This window comes from Nomascus leucogenys, chromosome 16 (genome assembly GCF_006542625.1).
Source record: "Nomascus leucogenys isolate Asia chromosome 16, Asia_NLE_v1, whole genome shotgun sequence".
NCBI classification, from domain to species: Eukaryota; Metazoa; Chordata; class Mammalia; order Primates; family Hylobatidae; genus Nomascus; species Nomascus leucogenys.
The window spans coordinates 21233288-21255417 of NC_044396.1; the positions used below are offsets into that span (position 1 = coordinate 21233288).

General features: G+C 36.9%; 1 protein-coding gene across 1 annotated transcript in view; it reads left to right on the forward strand.

Annotated features, from left to right (window-relative positions):
- The window catches only part of CNGB3 (cyclic nucleotide gated channel subunit beta 3), a 163230-nt gene that overhangs the window by 14337 nt on the left and 126763 nt on the right, over positions 1-22130 (forward strand). The window contains exon 3 of the mRNA XM_003268270.3: positions 2709-2835. Coding sequence (XP_003268318.1) covers positions 2709-2835 — 127 coding nt within the window. The remainder of the gene's footprint in view (positions 1-2708; positions 2836-22130) is intronic.

Consider the following 22130-nt stretch of genomic DNA (forward strand, 5'->3'; position numbering starts at 1 on the left):
AGGAATGGACAAAAAGAACTATTGCAGAACAGTTGGTCATTTAATTGGTACTAGCAGAAAAGTTAATACTGAAAATGCAATACATATGCTGTAGCTTGAATGAGAGATGGAGGAGGTATATGATGCAGCTTATATCCATGTGGCTTTATAAGAAATAGCCCACCAAGCACAGTGGCTCACACCAATAATCCCAGCACTTTGACAGGCACATTGCTTGAGCCCAGGAGTTTGAAACCAGCCTGCACAACATGGCAAAACCCCATCTCAACAAGAAAACACAAAAATTAACTGGGTGAGGTGACTCATGCCTGTAGTTCCAGCGATCCGTGAGGCTGAAGTGGGAGAATCACTTGAGCCCAGGAGTTCAAGGCTGCAATGAGCTGTGATCATGCCACTGCACTCCAGCCTGGGTGACAGAGTGAGACCATGTCTCAAAACAAAAACAAAAATAAAAACCCATAGCCAGTAAAAGCCTTTAAGAAATGTTTTACAGATTCTATTTGTTTTACATTCAGGATTTTTTTTCTGATTTTTACTCATATTTCATGTTCTTTATCAATCCTAATTTTCTTTTAGGGTAAGTACTCCTAGAAACATATGTGAACACAATGATCCATAACATTTTTCTTGGTCCGGACTCTTCTGAGAAGCCCATGATAACTCTAGATCCCCTCAATGTAATAAAAGGTATATATAACATATGGCTTCAAGGATTTCAAACAAAAAATGCACTAGACATCCATGGCCAGCCATTAAGAATTTTGCTTCTAAATATCATATAGTAATTGTCCAAGTGTTTGTGGATACAAAAAAGGATTAGGCTGCCACTTTCACAGACAGCAATACAAAATGGAAATTTGTCAGAGATCTGATCTATATGATTTTTGTTTTGATTGGGTAAAGAAAAATGGAAAAATACGACTTGACCCAAACACATAAGGAAAACAGATCCTTCTCTCTTATTTTTATCAAAAGCTTGTTAGTACAAAATGACATATTGAAAGTGCAATTTTTTTACTCTGAAATCTGTTGGATACTGATAAACTCATTAGCGTACCACATGTGCCTGTACAGAAGGGTCCCTATCCTACAACTTTCAATATTTCATCTAAACATAATCTTTACACGCAGGCTTCAAGGATGTGATCATATTGAGACCTTTGTATCCCAAGTAAATTGGAGAATTTTTTTTTTCCATTTAAACATAACAAAGCCATAGCTAGTACTGTGTTTTCTATCTTCTAGCCAAAAATACTATATTTCCAAAATAAAAGTAGATAGGAGATGCATAATGAATAAAAGTGTCTTGGGAAATCCGAGAATTTAAGCTTTCTTAGTCTTAAACTTTTAAAAACTTTAAGGAGTGATTCAATTTTATGATTTCCTTTATTCCTGAAACTTGTTCCTGAAAAGTTTAGTGCCTTGAAAGATTTTTAGATGGATCTTAGAGATGTTCATATTAAAGGACTGGTATGGTGATCATCCCCTGATTTATCACTTTTTTAAATCCAAATTTTCAATACTGGGTTTGCTTATATCTTTAAACTATATATATTACAAGAAAATAAAATGATGATTTCGGCCTTCATTTTAATATCCTAAGCACAAGACATCCAATTAAAAATAAGTTAGAAACTGTGGATAATGAATAACTGTTAAATTGTATTCGTTCTTATTTTTCTTTTCCGCCATATTTTCTTTTAATATTAAGTAATTTGCTTTCATTAAAATCTTCTCTATAATCCAAATATTTACCAGTAAGTTGATTATTCTCTGGGTAAATTACAATTTAAACTATATTAATTAGAAATTGTATTTGTAGGCTTGAAGGGAAGAAATTAATTTCCGTACTGAAAATAACGCTAGTACGTATTAGTTTATATCATTTCTTCAGAAAATATTTCACAACTTAAAGATGGTCAAGCTAAAAACAAAAATTTGATTTCATAAAAATGTATAATGCAAGTGCTAAATAGTGTCAATCACATTTTTTCCTATTTTACTTTTCTGAATTTTATGATGTATCAATTTCAGCCCAAAATTATGAATACTTTAGCAAAACTGGAAATGCCTTCTGAATAATAAATTCTTATTCTCAGCTTTGTCAACATCAAAAAGAAATATATCTTATGAACCCTTTATTACATAATACACCAACTTCAATTACAATCATGTGCTGCATAAAGATGTTTTAGTCAATAAAAGACTGCATAAAAGAGGGTAGTCTCATAAGATTATAACAACATATTTCAAACTGTATCTTTTCTATGTTTACATACACAGACTGACCATTGTGTTGGAATGGCTTACAGTATTTATTACAGTAACATGCTGCACAGGTTTGTAGCCTAGGATCAATAGAGTATACCGTATAGCCTTGATGTGTGGTAGGCTATAAGATCAAGATTTGTATGATATAAGTACACTCTATGATGTTTGCACAACGACTAAGTCACCTAACAATGCATTTTTCAGAATATATCTCTGTCATTAAATAGCATATGACTATTTTTTCATTGGCCTGAAGGTGTCTACCGGTTAATTCTTCCTGCATAAAGTCCTACTTTGTTTAGCAGAAGTCCCAGAGGAGGTGTTCTTGAGTAGACTATTCTAAAAAACAAGCAGCATCTTTGTAGCTCATGTTGCCAAATATAGCTGGGTCAAGAACGGTGAACATTCATCTATCTATGTGAATTTCTTTTTCATAGACAAACTCTCCAAGAAAAATTCCTCTGGAGATCTGACCACAAACCCTGACCCTCAAAATGCAGCAGAACCAACTGGAACAGTGCCAGAGCAGAAGGAAATGGAACCCGGGAAAGAAGGTCCAAACAGGTGAGCATTTAATAAAACACACAACACATTTTAGAGATATTGCTCAGCCTACCCTAAAGAGCTCAAATATCCAATCTCCCCTTTAGCTGAATATAAGGGCAGGAAAAATTCAGTAGTCACATAACAGAAGAAAACTGTGTCAGAACTAAAAGGTTGGTTCTGTCCAGTTCATCATACCTCACTCGCCAGGCATGGCCACTAACCAGTATCTCTAGGCAGCCATTTGGCTATAGGCCAAATCACAACAAAAATAATGCTGTTACGTGTATGAGTCATTGTATCATTATGGAAACAGCCTATATATTTACTAGGCATGAATTTTAAAAAGAAATGATGAAAATTTTCCAAGCTCACAAATAAATAGCTATTTCAATTCTGTGAATATTTTATTGTTTCAAAAGATTAATTATTATTTCCCTTCATCCACTAAAGAAAGTGTGACACGCTAACCAGGAATAATTACAGAACTGGAACATCTTTATGCCACTGAAGGAATACAGCTTTATAAGTACTTCCCATAAGATTATTGGAAATACCACAAAAGAGATAACAATTTAAATGTGAACCAGTAAATCTGCAATAAATCCCAACAAGGAGGTCCTTCATTTTGCCTCTTCTTGGCGTGGTATTACATACCTGCTGATCCAGTTTAAATGGCTTAACTATAGTTGATATAATTGCAATATGTTTATGAAACAATAAAAACATATTCTTCTTATTTAATAGACAAAAAGAGTGGTCACTTATAAAGAAGTTAAAAGTACCTATTAGTCCATCCCACTCCACTCCACCCCACCCTGCCTTCTCTCTCAGCCGTGCCTCTACTGTGTAAAACTATCTGCTGTCAGTAGGAGTCATCGTGATTATCTAGGACCCAGGGAATTGCTGAATGAAAAACTGGCATCAGAAAGAGAGAATGCCTTTCGATAAACACAAATTTGGCTATATGAAAATAAACACAAGCTCACTCTACTACATACACGCACACACATACACACATGTGCACATAAACACAATGTTATTTGACAAAAATAAAAGTCGACATATTATTTTGGCAGAGAGATGTTTAAACTCTGAGGTAAGGACTGTAATCTAACAACAGAACAACTAATTATTTGTATTTTATCTATAACTGTTGTTGTTTACAGAATGATTTTCAGTCCTATTAGTGGATCATCGTTATCTTCACTCAACAGATAAGCAACCAAGATACTGAAAGGTTAATTCATTTGCCTATAGTAATAGGGTCAGCTCTCCTAATATTAGACTACAAAAGATTTGAATTCCCAAAGAGAACTTTTACCTTCCTCACACCAATACAGTCCTAGCCTTCTAAACTAATCTCCCTTTCTAGCATTAATTTTAATGTTTATTTTTTACAATAACCCATGGCAATTGATAGATTTTCAAAGGACTGAAGTTGAAGCCATAACTAACATTTTGGGGGATAAAATTCTTCTTAATCCATATTCATTCCTAGTATTTCTTATACTCTTCTGAAATGTGGAAGTGGAAACCTTTCAATTACCCAGGGGTCAATCAGCATAGCTCAAAAACACAAAACTTCTTGACATGACCTCTCAGGCCCTGCCTGGTCTGTCTCTCACCTGTTTTTACTTTGTCCTCTCCCAACACACAACTTTCCCACCTCTCTGCTCAGTCACACCTGTTCTATTTCAGTCTCTTGTATTTGTCATCTTCCCTCCTGTCACAGGCTTTTGCACATACTGCTTCCTCTGCTTGTTCTATTCTTTCCTCCCCTGATCACCTAATTAACTTCTATTCATTCTTCAGATAACAGTATGACCAATACTTCCTTTGTAAGTCTTTCCCTGACATTCTTAACTAGGCCATGTGCCCCTATTATAAGATCTCTTTCACAGCATTTATTGCTGATGCATTTTATATGATTATCTGCCTGAAAAATCCATCAGTCTCAATCTCTAAATTGTGTGCTTCATGATGGCAGGGGCCATGCTTGTTTTTATTGATGATTAGTATCCCCAGTACCTACATCAATGTCTGGCAAATGTAAATATTTAACAAATATTTAACAAATGAATTGATTGATCCAAACATATTGGATTTGCTTGAACTGCTAGATTTTCAAAACTGTACAGCTTCTTCAGGAGGAGACAGCAAGACACAAGTGGCTCTCCAAGTCTTCCCATTCCTTCCTGCTCATAATTCTTGATAAAAGCAAGAATAATCAGTAGCATATTGCAAAGATAATGAGGAAAAAACATGAGGCTGTAAAGCTCTCAATTCCTTACTTCTCTTCTAACATGGCTTTTCATCACTATCACTATCCTGAGATGGCAAAACTGTTAAATCCAGAAGACTTTTTTTAAGTGTGATTTTAGTTTCATGGGTACACATGCAGGTTGATTCTATAGATAAATTTCATGTTGCAAGGGTTTGATGTACTTATTATTTCATCAGCCAGGTAATAAGCACAGTATGTAATAGGTAGTTTTTTGACCCTCAGCCTCCTCCCTCTGTCCATCCTCAAGTAGGCTCTGATGTCTATTGTTTCCTTCAATGTGTCCTTGTGTGCTCAATGTTTAGCTCCCATTTGTAAGTGAGAACATGTGGTGTCTGGTTTTCTGTACCTGTGTTAGTTCACTTAGGATAATGGCCTCAAGCTCCATCCATGTTGCTGCAAAGGACATGATTTTGTCAGAACACTTTTTAATGTCTTTCTGGCTACAATATAGATAGCAAAGTGGTTTGAGAAGTATTAACAAACTGAGTAGATCCAAGTTAGCTTGAAGTTCTTCATTTGTTATTAGATGGTTGTTCACATGTTTTCTCAGGATTTGGTGAAAACCAGCTGCACTGAAGGAACAACTTGAAAGGGGCATTAGAAGCTCCAGTATCATCTTTGACTAAAATTAATGGGAATCTTAAAGTTCAATACCATGTAGAACTGACCAAAGCTTTCTGTTCCGATCTCATGGGCAACAACAGTTACCATATCTAGAATCCTAGAGACAGAGTTTTTATACATTATAAGAAAATATCAATGATAAAATAATTATTGAAATTATTACTTCACAATGCTTTTGATGAGTAAAAGATCACCTTTGTATTTTCAGTTGTTAAATATCAGAATCTTTAACCTTGGGCAAGGTCAGGTTTTAAAAAGCTCTTTCTCTAGAAAAAAATTAAGTATTTGATTGATTGCAGGAACTAAATATAGATGCTGTGTGAGTGACCAGCTGTCACCTCAATTTTTTAAATTTGGAAAATTTAAAAGAAGTTTTCTTATTGTAAGGGCAATTACTTTATCTTCTCAAGTAAGCCTTGAGCTGCATAGGAATTATTATGTCTGGACTGATCAATAGGTACTGGGGAGAATGCATAGTGTGGATTTTGCTGTCTGTGTGTGAGAAGTACAGTGTGATATTATTGATTACACCCTTAGTTTCTGCCCTGTTTGGAAGATGGGCAGAAGTGAACACCAAGAGGAGCAGAAACATAGAGATTACCATCTGTATCAGTTAGGGTTCTCCATAGAAATAGAACCAACAGGATATACGCATATATAGGGAAATAAATTTATTATAAGGAATTGACTAATGCGATTATGGAGGCTGAGAGTCCCAAGATCTGCAGTCAGTAAGCTAGAGACCCAGGAAAGCCAATGATATAGTTCCAGTACAAGTCTGAAGGCCTGAGAACCAGAAGAGCCAATGGTATAAGTTCCAGTCCAAAAAGCCAGCAAACTTGAGACCCAAAAGGAAACAATGTTTCAGTTTGAGTCTGAAGTCAGAAAAAGACCAATGTCCAAGCTTAAACAATCAGGCAGGAGTGCCCTCTTTCTCTCAGGAGAGCCAGCTTCTTTGCCCTATGTAGGCTTTCAACTGACTGAATGAGGTTTACCCACATTAGGGAAACCAATCTGCTTTGCTCAGTCTACTGATTCAAATGTTAATATCATCCAAAATATCCTCAAAGACACACCCAGAATAATGTTTGACCAAATATCTGGGCATGTTGTGGCTCAGTCAAGTTGACACATAATATTAATCATCACGCCATCACCATTATACACATAAAGGAATTGAAACTGTATAGGTCCCACTCTTCACCTCCAAAAGCAAACAATTCATTATCTTGTCAAATGAAACACTTAGCTTCTGAAAGACACAGGGTTCACCCCTGTGCAGACCCACTGATGCCATTTGTCCATTACCAAGAAAAACAGCTTATTTCTGGCACTTTATCTCAGTCTAGCCTTATTTTTTAATATAAAAATATATTTTGATGGACACTAATGAATAGCAAGCAAAAGAAGATGTGTTTTGCCTGGAAATGTCAAATAGCTATGTCTGAAAAAGGAGACAGAGTCGAATGGCTGATAGGTTAAGTGGTTAAATGATGAACAAGCAGCAAGTGAGTGAAATGTTCAGTGCCTGTGACTAGGGTGTGCTGTGAGACTGACTTTTACACTATAGTATATGGCTTTTCATCACCATTGTTACTCATAATACTGAGAAGGAAGGTTATTTCTATGAATAGTCTTCTTTGTTCATAACAGCAATCAGTCTCTATTTGGGTGGTTTTAAAATAGGCAATCATTTCACAGCAGGAACAATGAGAGCAGAATAGAATTCAGAATCTTATCACCACTCATAAACACTGACGTTTATTGTCTTGTAGCTAGAAAAAGCAAGAATCACTGCAGTAAAGATGCTTAAAAATCCATATGTGACTTTATAGTTGAAATAGAAAAGGAATGTCAGCTATCAAGTTTACAAAAATGAAATGCAATTTATACTTCAATAATTTATAAGCATTTTTTTAAAAAAAGGAAACCAGCTACACACTTGCCGATTTTGTGGGATGCATAATAAAAATAATGCACTATTACTTTTAGTCCCATATTGAAATTTTCCCCTATGGTAAACAATACTTTTATAATTAAACATTGAAAACACTTTAAACAACAGATCATCAAATCAGTTTTTATTTATTTTTTATTTCAATAGGTTTTGGGGAACAGGTGGTGTTTGGTTACATGAGTAAGTCCTTTAGTGATGATTTCTGAGATCATCCCGAGCAGTGTACACTGTACCCAATGTGTAAATTTTTATCCTTCACCCCCTTCCCACTCTTTCCCCACAGTCCCCAAAGTCCATTGTATCATTCTTATGCTTCTGCATAAGAATACTTAGCTCCTACTTATAAGTGAGAATGTATAATGTTTGGTTTTTCATTCTTGAGTTACTTCACTTAGAATAATAGTCTCCAATTCTGGCCAGGTGCGGTGGCTCATGCCTGTAATCCCAGTGGAGATTGGCCTTTGGGAGGCCAAGGTGGGTGGATCACTTGAGGTCAGCAGTTTGAGACCAACCTGGCCAACATGGTGAAACCCCATCTCTACTAAAAGTACAGAAATTAGCTGGGCTGGTGGCGTGCACCCCTAATCCCAGCTACTCAGGAGGCTGGGGCATGAGAATCACTTGCACCCAGGAGATGGAGGTTGCAGTGAGCCAAGATCATGCCACTGCACTTCAGCCTGGGCAACAGAGCAAGACTCTGTCTCAAAAAATAATAATTACTATTATTATATTCTCCAATTCCATCCAAGTTGCTGAAAATGCCATTATTTTGTTCCTTTTCATGGCTGAGTAGTATTCCACGGTGTGTGTGTGTGTGTGTGTGTGTGTGTGTGTATACATATATATTTATGCCATGGAATATATATATGTAAGTTGTGATATATATCACACTTTATTCACTCATTGATTGACGAGCATTTGGGTTGGTTCCATATTTTTGCAATAGCAAATTGTGCTGCTATAAACATGCATGTGCAAGTACCTTTTTCCTATAATGACTTCTTTTCCTCTGGGTAGATACCTAATAGTGGGATTGCTGGATCAAATGGTAGATCTACTTTTAGTTCTTTAAGGAATCTCCAAACTGTTTTCCATAGTGATTGTACTAGTTTACATTCCCACCAACAGTGTAAGTGTTCCTTTTCAACCACACCTATGCCAACATCTATTATTTTTTCATTTTTTGATTATGGCCATTATTGCAGGAGTGAGGTGGTATTGCATTGTGGTTTTGATTTGCATTTCCCTGATAATTAGTGATGTTGAGAATTTTTCCGTATGCTTGTTGGCCATTTGTATATCTTCTTTTGAGAATTGTCTATTCATGTCCTTAGCCCACTTTTTAATTGGATTGCTTTTTTTTTTCTTACTGATGTGTTTGAGTTCCTTGTAGATTCTGGATATTAGTCCTTTGTCAGATATATAGATTGTGAAGATTTTCTCCCACTGTTAACTCTGCTGATTATTTATTTTGCTGTGCAAAAGCTTTTTAATTAAGTCCCATCTATTTATCTTTGGTTTTGTTGCATTTGCTTTTGGGTTCTTGGTCATGAAGTCTTTTCCTAGGCCATTGTCTAGAAGGGTTTTTCTGATGTTATTGTCTAGAATTTTTATGGTTTCAGGTCTTAGATTTAAGTCTTTGATCCATCTTGAGTTGATTTTTGTATAAGGTGAGAGATCAGGATCCAGTTTCGTTCTTCTACATGTGGCTTGCCAATTATCCCAGCACCATTTGTTGAAAAGGGTGTCCTTTCCCCACTTTACGTTTTTGTTTGCTTTGTCAAAGATCAGTTGGCTGTAAGTATTTGGCTTTATTTCTGGGTTCTCTATTCAGTTCAATTGGTCTATATGCCTATTTTTATACCAGTACCCTGCTGTTTTGGTGACTATGACCTTATAGCATGGCTTGAAGTTGGGTAATGTGATGCCTCCAGATTTGTTTTGTTTAGTCTTGCTTTGGCTATGCAGGCTCTTTTTTGGTTCCATATGAATTTTAGAATTGTTGTTTCTAGTTCTGTGAAGAATGATGGTGGTATTTTTGACAGGAATTACACTGAATTTGTCGATTGCTTTTGGCAGTGTGGTCATTTACACAATAGGATGTGTTTCCATGTTTGTGTTGTTTGTGATTTCTTTCAGCGGTGTTTTGTAGTTTTCCTTGTAGAGGTCTTTTACCTCCTCATTAGGTATATTCCTAAGTATTTTATTTTACTTTTTGCAGCTACTGTAAAGAGGATCGAGTTCTTGATTTGATTCTCAGCTTGGTCACTGTTGGTGTATAGCAGAGCTATTGATTTATGTACATTAATTTTGTATCCTGAAACTTTGCTTAATTCAGTTACCAGTTCTAGGACCTTTATGGGTGAGTCTTTAGGGTTTTCTTCCTATAAGATTATATCATCAGCAAATAGCGACAGTCTGACTTCCTCTTTACTGGTATGGATGCCCTTGTTTCTTTAAATAGTAGTGGTGAAAGTGGACATTTTTGTCTTGTTCCACTTCTCAAGGGGAATGCTTCCAACTTTTCCCCATTTAGTATAATGTTGGCTGTGGGTTTATCATAGATGGCTTTTATTACCTTAAGGTATGTACCTTCTATGCCAGTTTTTCTGAGGGTTTTAATCATAAGGGGATTCTGGATTTTGTCAAATGGTTTTTCTGCATCTACTGAGATGATCATGTAATTTTGTTTTTAATCCTGTTTATGTGATGTATCACATTTATTGACTTATGAATGAAAAGCCATCCCTGCATCCCTGGTATAAATCCCATTTGATCGTGGTGGATTATCTTTTTGATATGCTGTTAGGTTTTGTTAGCTAGTATTTTGTTAAGGATTTTTGCATATATGTTCATCAGGGATATTGATCTGTAGTTTTTGTTGTTGTTGTTATGTCCTTCCCTGGTTTGGGTGGTAGAGTGTTATTGGCTTCATATAATGATTTAAGGACAATTCCCTTTATCTCTGTCCTGTAGAATAGTGTCAATAGGATTGGTACCAACTCTTCTTTGAATGTCCGACAGGGTTCAGCTGTAAATCCACCTGATCCTGGACTTTTTTTTCTTGGCAATTTTTTATTACCATTTCAAACCCACTGCTTGTTATTGGTCTGTTCAGAGTTTCTATTTCTTCCTGGTTTAATCTAGGAGGGTTGTATATTTCCAGGAATTTATCCATCTTCTCTAAGTTTTCTAGTTTATTTGTGTAAAGGTGTTCATAGTAGCCTTGAATAACCTTTTGTATTTCTGTGGTGTCAGTAGTAATATCTCCTGTTTTATTTCTAACTGAGCTTATTTGAATCTTCTCTTGTCTTTTCTTGGTTTATCTCACTAATGTTCTATGAATTTTATTTATCTTTTCAAAGAACCAGTTTTTTGTGTATCTCTTTTGTATTTTTTTGTTTGTTTCAGGTTCATTTAGTTCTGCTCTGATCTTAGTTATTTCTTTTCTTCTGCTGGGTTTGGGGTTGTTTTTTTCTTGTTTCTCCAGGTCCATGAGGTGTGACCTTAGATTGTCACTTTGTTCTCTTTCTGACTATTTGATGTACGCCTTTAATGCTATGAATCCTGCTCTTCGCACCACTTTTGATATATCCCAGGGGTTTTGATAGGTTGTGTCACTATTATTGTTCAGTTCAAAGAATTTTTTAATTTTCGTCTTGATTTCATTGTTGACCCAGTGATCATTCAGGAACAGGTCATTTAATTTTCGTGTGTTTGCATGGTTTCAAGGGTTCCTTTTGGAGTTGATTTCAAATTTTATTCCACTGTGGTCTGAAAGAGTACTTAATATAATTTTGATTTTCTTAAACTTACTGAGACTTGTTTTGTGGTCTATCATGTGGTCTATCTTGAAGAATGTTCCAGGTGCCGATGAATAGAATGTATATTCTGCAGTTGTTGGGTAGATAAGTCCATTTGTTGTAGGGTATAGTTTAACTGCATTGTTTCTTTGTTGGTTTTCTGTCTTGATGACCTGTCTAGTTCTGTCAGTGGAGTATTAAAGTCCCCCATTTTTTTTTTTTTTGAGACAGAGTCTCGCTCTGTCACCAGGCTGGAGTACAGTTGCACAATCTTGGCTCATGGCAACCTCCACCCCCGGGTTCAAAAAATTCTCCAGCCTTAGTCTCCCCAGTAGCTGGGATTACAGGCACATGCCACCATGCCTGGCTAATTTTTTGTATTTTTAGTAGAGACGACATTTCACTACAATGGCCAGGCTGGTCTCAAACTCCTGACCTCAAGTGATCCTCCTGTCTTGGCCTCTCAAAGTGCTTGGATTACAGGCTTGAGCCACCATGCCCAGTCTAAAGTCCCCCACTATTATTGTGTTGCTGTCTATCTCATTTCTTAGGTCTAGTAGTAATTGTTTTATAAATGTAGGAGCTCCAGTGTTAGGTGTATATGTATTTAGGATTGTGATATTTTCCTCTTGGACTAGTCCTTCTACCATTATATAATGTCCCTCTTTGTCTTTTTTAACTGCTGTTGCTTTAGTTTGTTTGGTCTGATATAAGAATAGCTATTCCTGCTTGCTTTTGGTGTCCATTTGCTGGAATATCCTTTTCCATCCCGTTACCTTGTTTATGTGAGTCATTATGTGTTAGGTGAGTCTCCTGAAGACACCAGACACTTTGTTGGTAAGTTATTATCCATTCTGCCATTCTGTATATTTTAAGTGGAGCATTTGGGCCATTTACATTAAATGTAAATGAATGTAGTATTGAGATGTGAGGTACTATTCCATTCATCATGCTATTTGTTGCCTGAATACATTGGCTTTTTTATTGTTATTGTTATATAGACCCTATGAGATTTATGCTTTAAGGAGGTTCTATTTTTTGGTATATTTTGAGGTTTATTACAAGATTTAGAGCCCCTTTTAGCAGTTCTTTAAGTACTGGCTTGGTAGTGGGAAATTCCCTCAGCATTTGTTTGTCTAGAAAAGACTTTCTCTTTCCTTCTTTCATGATGCTTAGTTTCACTGGATACAAAATTTTTGGCTGCTAATTGTTTTGTTTAAGGAGGCTAAAAACAGGATTCCAATCCCTTCTAGCTTGAAGTGTTTCTGCTGAGAAATCTGCTGTTACTCTAATAGGTTTTCCTTTATAAGTTACTTGATGCTTTTGCCTCAGAGCTCTTAAGATTTTATCCTTCATCTCAACTTTAGATAACCTGATGACTATGTGCTAGGGGATGATATTTTTGTGATGAATTTCCCAGGTGTTCTTTCAGCTTCTTGTATTTGGATGTCTAGATCTCTGGCAAGGCCAGGGAAGTTTTCCTGAATTATTCCCTCAAATATATTCTCCAAACTTTTAGATTTCTCTTCTTCCCCAGGAACACCAATTATTCTTTGGTTTGGATGCTTAACATAGTCTCAGACTTCTTGGAGGCTTTGTTCATTTTTGTATTCTGTTTTCCTTTGTCAGAAGGGTGAATTTGAAAGCCTTGTCTTTGAGCCCTGAAGTTCTTTCTCCTGTTTGTTCCATTCTATTGCTGAGACTTTCCAGTGCATTTTGCTTTTCTCTAAGTGTGTCCTTGATTTTCAGAAGTTGTGACTTTTTAAAAATTTGTGTTATCTATTTCACTGAATATTTTTCCTTTTATATCCTATATCATGTTTTTTATTTCTTTAAGTTGGATTTCACCTTTCTCTGGTGCCTCCTTGATAAGCTTAATAATCAACCTTCTTAATTCTTTTTCTGGCAATTCAGATTTCATCTTGGTTTAGATCCATTGCTGGTGAACTGGTGGGATCTTTTCTGGTTCCATCTCATTTGGGTAGAGTATTTCAGAGGGAAGATCTGGGATCCAAGGGCTTCTGTTCAGGTTCTTTTGTACCATGGGGTGCTCCCATGATGTGGTGATTTCCCTCTTTCCCTAGGGATGGGGCTTCTTTAGAGCTGAACTGCAGTGATCGTTTTTGCCCTTCTGGGTCTGGCCACCCAGTGGAGCTACAGGGCTTCAGGCTGGTACTAGGGAGTGTCTGAAAAGAGTCCTGTGATGTGATCCGTCTTCAGGTCTCTCAGCCATGGATACCAGCACCTGCTCCAGTGGAGGTAGCAGGGGAATGAAGTGGAATCTGTGCAGGTCTTTGATTGTATTTTTTTCAGTTGTGCCAATTTTGTGTTGGTTGGCCTCCAGTCAGGAGGTGGTGCTCTCAAGAGTGCATCAGCTGCAGTACTATAGGGTATAGGGAGGATGTAAACTTGCCCTAGGGTTGCCTGGTTAAGTATTCAGGTTTCTTAGGTGGTGGGCAGGGTTATAGAGCTCCCAGGAGATTACGTCTTTTGTCTTCAGCAAACAGAGTGGGTAAAGAAAGACCACCATGTGGGGGTAGGCGTAGGTGTGTCTGAGCTCAGACTCACCTCTGGTGGGGTTTGCTGTGGCTGTTGTAGGGGATGGGAGTGTGGTTTCCAAAGGAGTTATATTCCCAGGGGGATTATGGCTGCCTCTGCTGAGTCATACATGTTGCCCGGGAAGTGGGGGAAAGCAGTCACAGGCCTCACTTGCTCCCACGTAGCCCACAGTCCTAAGGGCTGGTCTCACTCCCGCAGTGCCCTACCAGTAGCACTGAGTCTATTTCCAGGCAGCTGGTGACCAGGGCTGAGAACTTGCCCAGACCACTAGTCTCCTCGTTGAGAAAGCAAACACACTCAGTTTTTCAGCATCTCAGGGAGCCTGCAGCAGTGATCTAGTTCCTTCAAAGGGTCTGCGGATTCTCTCAGCTTTCCTGATATGTTCCTGTGGCAGTTCTTGGAGCAAAAGTTCATTATGTGAGTCTCCACATGCTGTTCTGTCTGTCCTAGCAGGAGCTGCAAACTTGTCCTGCCTCCTATCTCCCATCTTCTCCACAATCCCCGTCAATTCATTTTTAATCATTATTGCTAACATACTTCTAGCAATATGGCAAACTACATGTAGAACATTATTTGGGGTGAATATAATTTAAAATACTAGAATCACTTGAACCCAGGAGGCAGAGGTTGCAGCGAGCTGAGATTGCACCACTGTACTCCAGCCTGGGTGACAGAGTGAGAGACTCCATCTCAAAAGAAAAAGAAGCCAATCTGAAAAGGCTACGCACTGTACACACTCTATGATTACAGCTATTCTGGAGAAGGCAAAACTGTGAAGACAAGAAAGAAAGAAAAACAGTGGTTGCCTGGGGCTGGGGAGTTAGGAAGACAAATAGGCAGAAAATAGAGGATTTTAGGGCAGTGAAACAACTCAGTGTGATACTATGATAATGGATACATGTCATTATAAATTTGTCCTAACTCACAGAATGTTCAACATCAAGAGTGGACCGTAATGTAAACTATGGAATTTGGGTGATAATGATGTGTCAATGCAGGTTCACCGATTGTCACAAAGGTACCACTCTCTTGGGGGATATTGATAATGGGGAAGGTTATGCAAGTGTGGGCTCAAAGGTATATGAGAAATCTGTATACCTTCAACTTAATTTTGCTGTGATCCTAAAGCTGCTCTAAACAATGAAGTATATTTTTTTAAGTGCGAAAGAATAAAATGTCCCTTCTAAAGAGGGGTGACTGACATTCAAAAAAATTAAGTTTGATTAATTTTAGAATTTCTTAAGTAAACATGCATGTTAAATATATTTGAAAAATATGAGGTTAAAACAGAATTTTTAACCTCCAAATACTAAACTTATATGGTTTTAATATTGTAAGATCAGAGATGACAGAGAGAGAGCATGCAATTCTGTCAATTACAAAATGAAATTGGTAATTCCACACTCTTAGGATGGATGATTTTAAAATATTTATCTTCATTTATGAATGGATCAAGGATTTAAAAATTCATTTAGGATACAGTATATTTGAACATCACAGTAGCTAGTTCCTAAAGAACAAAGTTGTTTCAAGTTTACATAGAGTATATATAAAAGTTGACTATATACTATGCCCAAAGTGCACTGTAAAATCTCCTAGGAACTCTTTAAAAGTGCAAATGCTTGGGTTCTATCCCCAGCAATACTGATTTAATTGGTCTGGAATGGGTTCTAGGCATGAGCAGATCATAAAGCTTCGTAGGTGATTCTAATGTAAATCTAGGCTGGATAACCATTTTTCTGGAACATAAAGTAGGTCTCGGCAAATTTTAAAGATTGCCCATCATATTGAATATATTCTGTAATCACTATGCAATAAAGAGGTCAATTTTTTAAAACTAAAATTTAGAAAACATCTCCTATAGTTAAAATTTAAAACACCTTTAAGTAACTCCGAGGTCAAAACATAAATCAAAGGGAAATTGGAAATACAACAATGAAAATAATGAACATCAAACTTGAGGAATAATACATATACTATCAGGTATTTGTTTTTGCCTGTTTCAGGAGGTTTTTCCTCTCTCCTTTTTTTTTCTTTTTTCTTTTTTTAAACTAGTTAAGTTGGTTATAAAGTTCATTTGGAAAAAAAAAAAACAGATGAGCAAAAATAGACAAAAAGCCAGGCGCAGTATCACATGCCTGTAATCCTAGCTAATTGGGAGTTTGTAGAGGGAGAATTGCCTAAGCAGAGGAGTTCAAGGCCAGCCTAGGCAACACAGTAAGACCTCATCTAAAAAAAAAAAAAAAATTAGCCAGGAAAACCCTGAAAAATAAAACTAATAGATACAATATTATTCCTACCAGATATTACAACCTATTTAAACTTCTATAATTTAAAAAGTGTGATATTGGCACATGAATCAAACCATAGAACAGAATAGAAAATACAGAAATATATCTAATTGCATATAAAAAGATAGTATATTAAGGTTAACATCTAAAATCTGTAGGAAAAAGGTGGATTTAAGTAAGTAGTGCTGGAGTAACTAAGTAGCCATATGGAAAAATCTAAATTTGAATTTGTCCCTTGTGCCACACACCAGAATAAATTCCCAATGAGTCAGAGATTTACATGTAAAATAATAAAACCATACAAATACTAGGGGAAAAATGCTAATTCTTCTACAGTCTAGAAATATACATTATGTCCTAAAATTCAAAATTCAGAAGCAATAAAAAAGCTTAATAAACTTTACTACCTAAAAAATAAAAAAGACTTTGCATTACAAAACAAATCATAACCAAATAAAAAAGAAAGAATCAGCAAAATATCCAGATATGAAAATGCTCATTGCCACTTTCTCTGATGACTGATAATTTTATTTTGGGATTGATAACAGATATTTAAATTTTGTTTTGCTATTAAGGTACTTTAAAATTGTTAATGATTTAATTAAATTGATATCTTTCACATGTTACTACCACAATTTCATTTTCCCTTTTTCAAAATTCAATACCAGAAGCACAGCGTACTTTAATTGATAGCCTAAAGTAACCAATATATCAGGTAATCCCAGAAGTAAAACAGTGATCCTGGTACTCAAAACAGTGCAATCTGAAAGTCTGGCCTTACTTCAAAAAAAGTAATTACTCATAGTACATATATAAGCATATATTATACATAATATTTATATACTATGTATTATATGTCATATGGATATATATATCTCTATAGAGTGGTAAACTACCTGCTAGAGCCTCCATCTGTGCTTTCTATCCTTAAGAGTCATTAATAATGCTGCCAAAAACTAGATGTACCAAGATGAAGCAGGCTAGGATCAGAAACAGCAAGAGTGCTTTACAGGTAGGTGGTTAGACATGAGTCAGCAGACAAAAGACAAAAATTTTATGAGTGTGTGCAGTGGCCCTGAGAGAGGAACCAGCCTACAGGTTGTTTGTGGTCCTATCAAAAATTGCTTCACTATTTATCATGGAGAGATGACAGCTCGGTTGCCTGTTGCCATAAAAAACCAGAGCTGAGAGAACTTCTGAGTCTCCTTCCTTTCTTTTGGCATAGAAAGAAGGAAATTGGACAATTACTGTATTGTTTTATGGCACTTAAATTAAGACTTTCAAAAAATGGGTCTTCTTGTGTTCCTAGCAAAGTGAGGAGAGCCATGTGATGATTGATTGGTTGGTTGATTGAAAGTTTTCGAAAATTACAAGAGTGAACAATCTCAGATTTCTATGACGCAGGCAGGCAAAAATCCATGAATAAAGCACATCGGGGATATTAAAACAACAGAGTTAACCTGATAACAAAAGAGACAGGAGGTAGAAAAGAGAAACAGAGGTGAACTTAAGTGCACCAAAAAGTCCTTCCTTTCGCAAACAGCCCATGAAGCTGAGGGCTGCCATATGGAAAAGGGGGCCTAGTGATACCATATCATCTTCTTTATTCAAAAAACCTCCAATATCTAGAAGTATATATTTTGCAATACTACCAAAATAAGTTAAAATTATTTCAAATGATAGATCCAACAAAACACAGCTATAGGTCCCCAGTTTACCATTTCTCCCTTGAAAGAATAGATAAGTTCTAAACAAGTTCACTGTCAAACCACGTAATTTCATTGTAAAATCTGGCATGTGGTCAACAGGAAAAACATTCATTAATGTTGTTTCCAATATCAAGCAGTTACGGAAGAAAGAACCAAAACTGTATGAAGAATCATTTTTATATTTTAATTAACTTTATTGCATTTCCTTCCAGCTTATTTTCATAAGTGTTGCTTTTAGGGTTTTGTTTTATACTGTAATTTTTTAGATGTTTATATCTTAGGTATTTTTTGTCTAACAGTATTTAATAAGCAGTCTTCCGTGGTAATAGAATGTTTTTATAGCCAAACTCTTTAATTCATTCATAGTAGTCCAAATATGAATCAATTAGAAAAGAGGTCTGGTTGATTCTATTTGAAAGTTAATTGTTGATGACGGCTGGAAGAGCTGGCTAACAGGTAAAAGGCAAGCTCCCCATGGTGAGAGAATAAATGATGACTACTGCGTTTCTTAAGATCTTCATCCTCTTGGGAGGAGGAAAGTGATTGCTCTGCCTAGGACTGGCAATTAGCAGGAGACAAGAACAAGGTGAGAGGAAAAGAGTAGAGATGGGTGTGGGGAGTAGGGGATCTCTCCCTACCTGGTGGCAATAGCAGACAAAAAGGTTGAGTCATTTGAAAAAGAAAACAGATTTCCACCTAGTGGGAGATAACTTCAGGCATGGGAAATAACAAAAGTAGTACATTGATTTACAGTGCACAGATTTTCAAGAAGCAGCACAAATACTATGTAGATAAGTCGAGAAAACCACTTACAAGCAACCTAAAAGAAAGCTAATCTGTGGTGGCCAGGGTGGAGAATGGCAGTTTACAAGAAACCCCCACACTGTCTCCTTCCTTTACAGGAAAGGAAGAGATTTGTGAGTTGGCAAACCAAGGTATGGGGGTTAACTCATTTGCCAGAGTGAGGCAATTCCCAGAGGGACTGATCATTTTATCTCAACTGTTTAGCACAGGGTCTGGCACTTAATACATACCGTTGAAGGTAATCACATTGTGAATAAAACATTATGTGCTTTATTCTAGTAGATTCCTAGAAGAGGAATCACAAAGTGAAAACATATACGTATTTTTTAAATTTCTGATGGAAATTTTGTGAGTATAGTTTTAGCTTTAAATATTGTTCTTATTTTAAATATAGGAATTTTTTTCAAATATGGCTGTTTTCATTAGCCATAAAATGTCTTGATCATTCTTCCTTTATGTGAAAGGTAATGTTTTCATTTTTTTTAACTTTTCCAGCATCCCACAGTGTCAGGACAGTTTGTTGTACAATGCGGTAAAACATAAAACTGAGAGCTTAAATGTCTAATAATTCTGTACCAATAAATGTTCACCCTAACTCTGCTGAGACAAGCAACAGTCCAGCAACTCGTTTTCATGCCAACAATCAGCTAGGTAAATTGCTTCTACCTAGCCTAATGATTCATTTCTTTGCAGCTGTTCATATTGCAACTGTTCACCAATGCTCTTTATGTGGGCAGCAGGCTCACAGAAACAGGGCTGTTTGAGCTCAGCCAAGCGCCAGGGATTGTAAGACATTGACAGACAATAGAGAAACAACTGTGTTACTCTATGCTAGAGGAAAACGTAGCCAGGGGACAAGTTGACAAAATAGGTACAATTAGACGAAAAAATTCACGTGCTTTCATCAGCAAATGTAACATGTGTCTGTGTGGGTACCCATTTTATCAGCTTCTACTTCTATAACAATGAATGAACTGAACGAACTTGCATCTAAGGCCACCTCCTTTGTTAGTGTGCTAATCCCCTCTAGCCTAGTCGTAGACACCACTGTGGCAAATTGCACCCTTTCTTTCCCACAACACCTAGCTTGTTCTCTTTGTTGGATCATTTCTATAAGCATGTAAACATGTAGCATTTTCCACATTTAAACAATAGCAACAAAATGCCTCCCCGGACTGCACGTGAGTGACCAGCCACACCCTATTTCTCTATTCCCCACTACAGCAAATTTATTCGAAACAGTTACCTATATTCACTTTTTCTGCTTCCTCTACTCCCATGTTCTTCTGAATCTGTTTCAGCCAGGATTTTATTCCTTCATTCCACAGCTTCTACTGTTACGAAAGCTTTTATTGGCCAAGGCAAGAGGATCACTTAAGCACAGGAGTTTGAGACTAGCCTGGGCAACAGGGCAAGACCCCATCTTTAAAAAAATAAATAAATAAATTCTTCAGGCACGGTGGCACATGCCTGCAGTCCCAACTACTAGGAGGTCTGAGGCGAGAGGATCACTTGAGCCCAGGAGGTCGAGGCTACAGTGAGCCGTGATCATGCCACTGAACTCCAGCCTGAGTGACAGTGAGAACCTGACTCAAAAAAATAAATAAATAAATAAAAAAATAAGAAAAGAAAGAAAGAAAGTAAAGAAAAAAAGCTTTTATTGGCTTCTGTCCACTTTTCCCAAGGTCAATAATGCCCTCTACTCTGATAACTATTGCTTCTCAGCCTTTTGGCTAAGATCAAGTGTATACTGATGGCCATTGCTCAGTTCTGCTTTATTCCACCTACCAGCAACTATTCAAAGTTGATCTCCTTCTCCTTTCTATCTTTGTCTGGCTTCCCAGAGCACACTCCTTTGACTGCTGCCCTCCCTCACTGGCCACTCTCTTCCTCACCATTCATTAATGGCTCCTTACCTCCCCAATCTCTAAACTTGAAAGGGCACAAGCACAATCCTCAGATCCCTAGATTCTGTTAGTAAGTGATTTTATTCAGTCCCATGGTTGTAAGCAGCATTGATACCCTGATGGTTCCCAAATTTATATCTTCAGTTGGTATTTCTGCCCAGAGCCCTGAGTTGGATTACCAACTGCCGAGTTAAAATTTCCTCTTGGAGGAATCAGACATGGCAAAATGCATGTGTCCAAAACCAACTCTTGATTACCCTTACCTCTTTCAAACCCACTCCTCCTGCAGTTTTCCCCATCTCAGTACAAGGAATCTTCATTCTTCCCTTTGCTCAACCCAAAAATCCACCCTATTTTTTCTCTCCTACAATACAGCCAATCCAAAAGCAAATTCTGTCGGCTATTCTTTTGTGTTATATCTAGACTTTGCCGTATCTCAGATCTCCACTGCTACTCTCCTAGTTCATCTCTCTCACATAGCTATTGCAGTAGCCTTCTAACTGCTCACCTAGCTTCCAATCTTTGCCCTCATATGGTCTATATTCACCAGAGTAGCCTGGATGATCCTGTTGAAGGGCAGATCATCCCTTTCTCCTCTAGATTCTCCAGTGGTTTTCTATCTCATGCCGAGGTAAAAGCTGAAGTCCTCATGATGGCCCACAGAGCCACATATTATCTGCCTTCAACCTACTAACCCCCCACTGCCTCCCTAACCTCAGCTCCTACCACTCTCGTTCTCTCACTCTGACCCAACCACTCTGGAACAGTCTTCCCCCAGATAGCTGCATAACTCTTCCCTCACTCCTTTCAAAGTCTCTGCTCAAATGTTATTTTACTGGAGAGGCCTTTTCTGACCACTCTGTAGAAAATACCAATACCTTTCACTCTTTGTCTTCCTTACTTTGTTTTCCTTCATAGCATTTATCATCACCTGACATATTCTATATTTTTAAGTTTATATTATCTGTCTCTCTTTATTAAAAAGTAAGGTATCTTCAGATATAAAGATAGGACTTTGTTATGCTTATTTCTATATTCTCAATTCCTAAAAGACTTTCTGGCATATAATAGGCCTATGATAAATAAATTCTGAATGAATGTTTGAATGAACGGATGGATGGATGGGAGCCTTGTAACTTTGGAGGGAAGATAATGTTTCTCCCCATAAATCTGTGATTTTATTCTTAAATTATTAAATGTAAAATATTATCAAGTTAATATCTCTTAAGTAACTCTGAGCCTCTTCCATGAACACATTTATTTGATCAAGCTTCATGTCTGATTTTATAATATTTTTATCACAAAATATCACCAAGTCTTTTTGAATGGTTCATAGAAAATTCACAATTTAATGTACTTTTAAGCTATTTGAGGT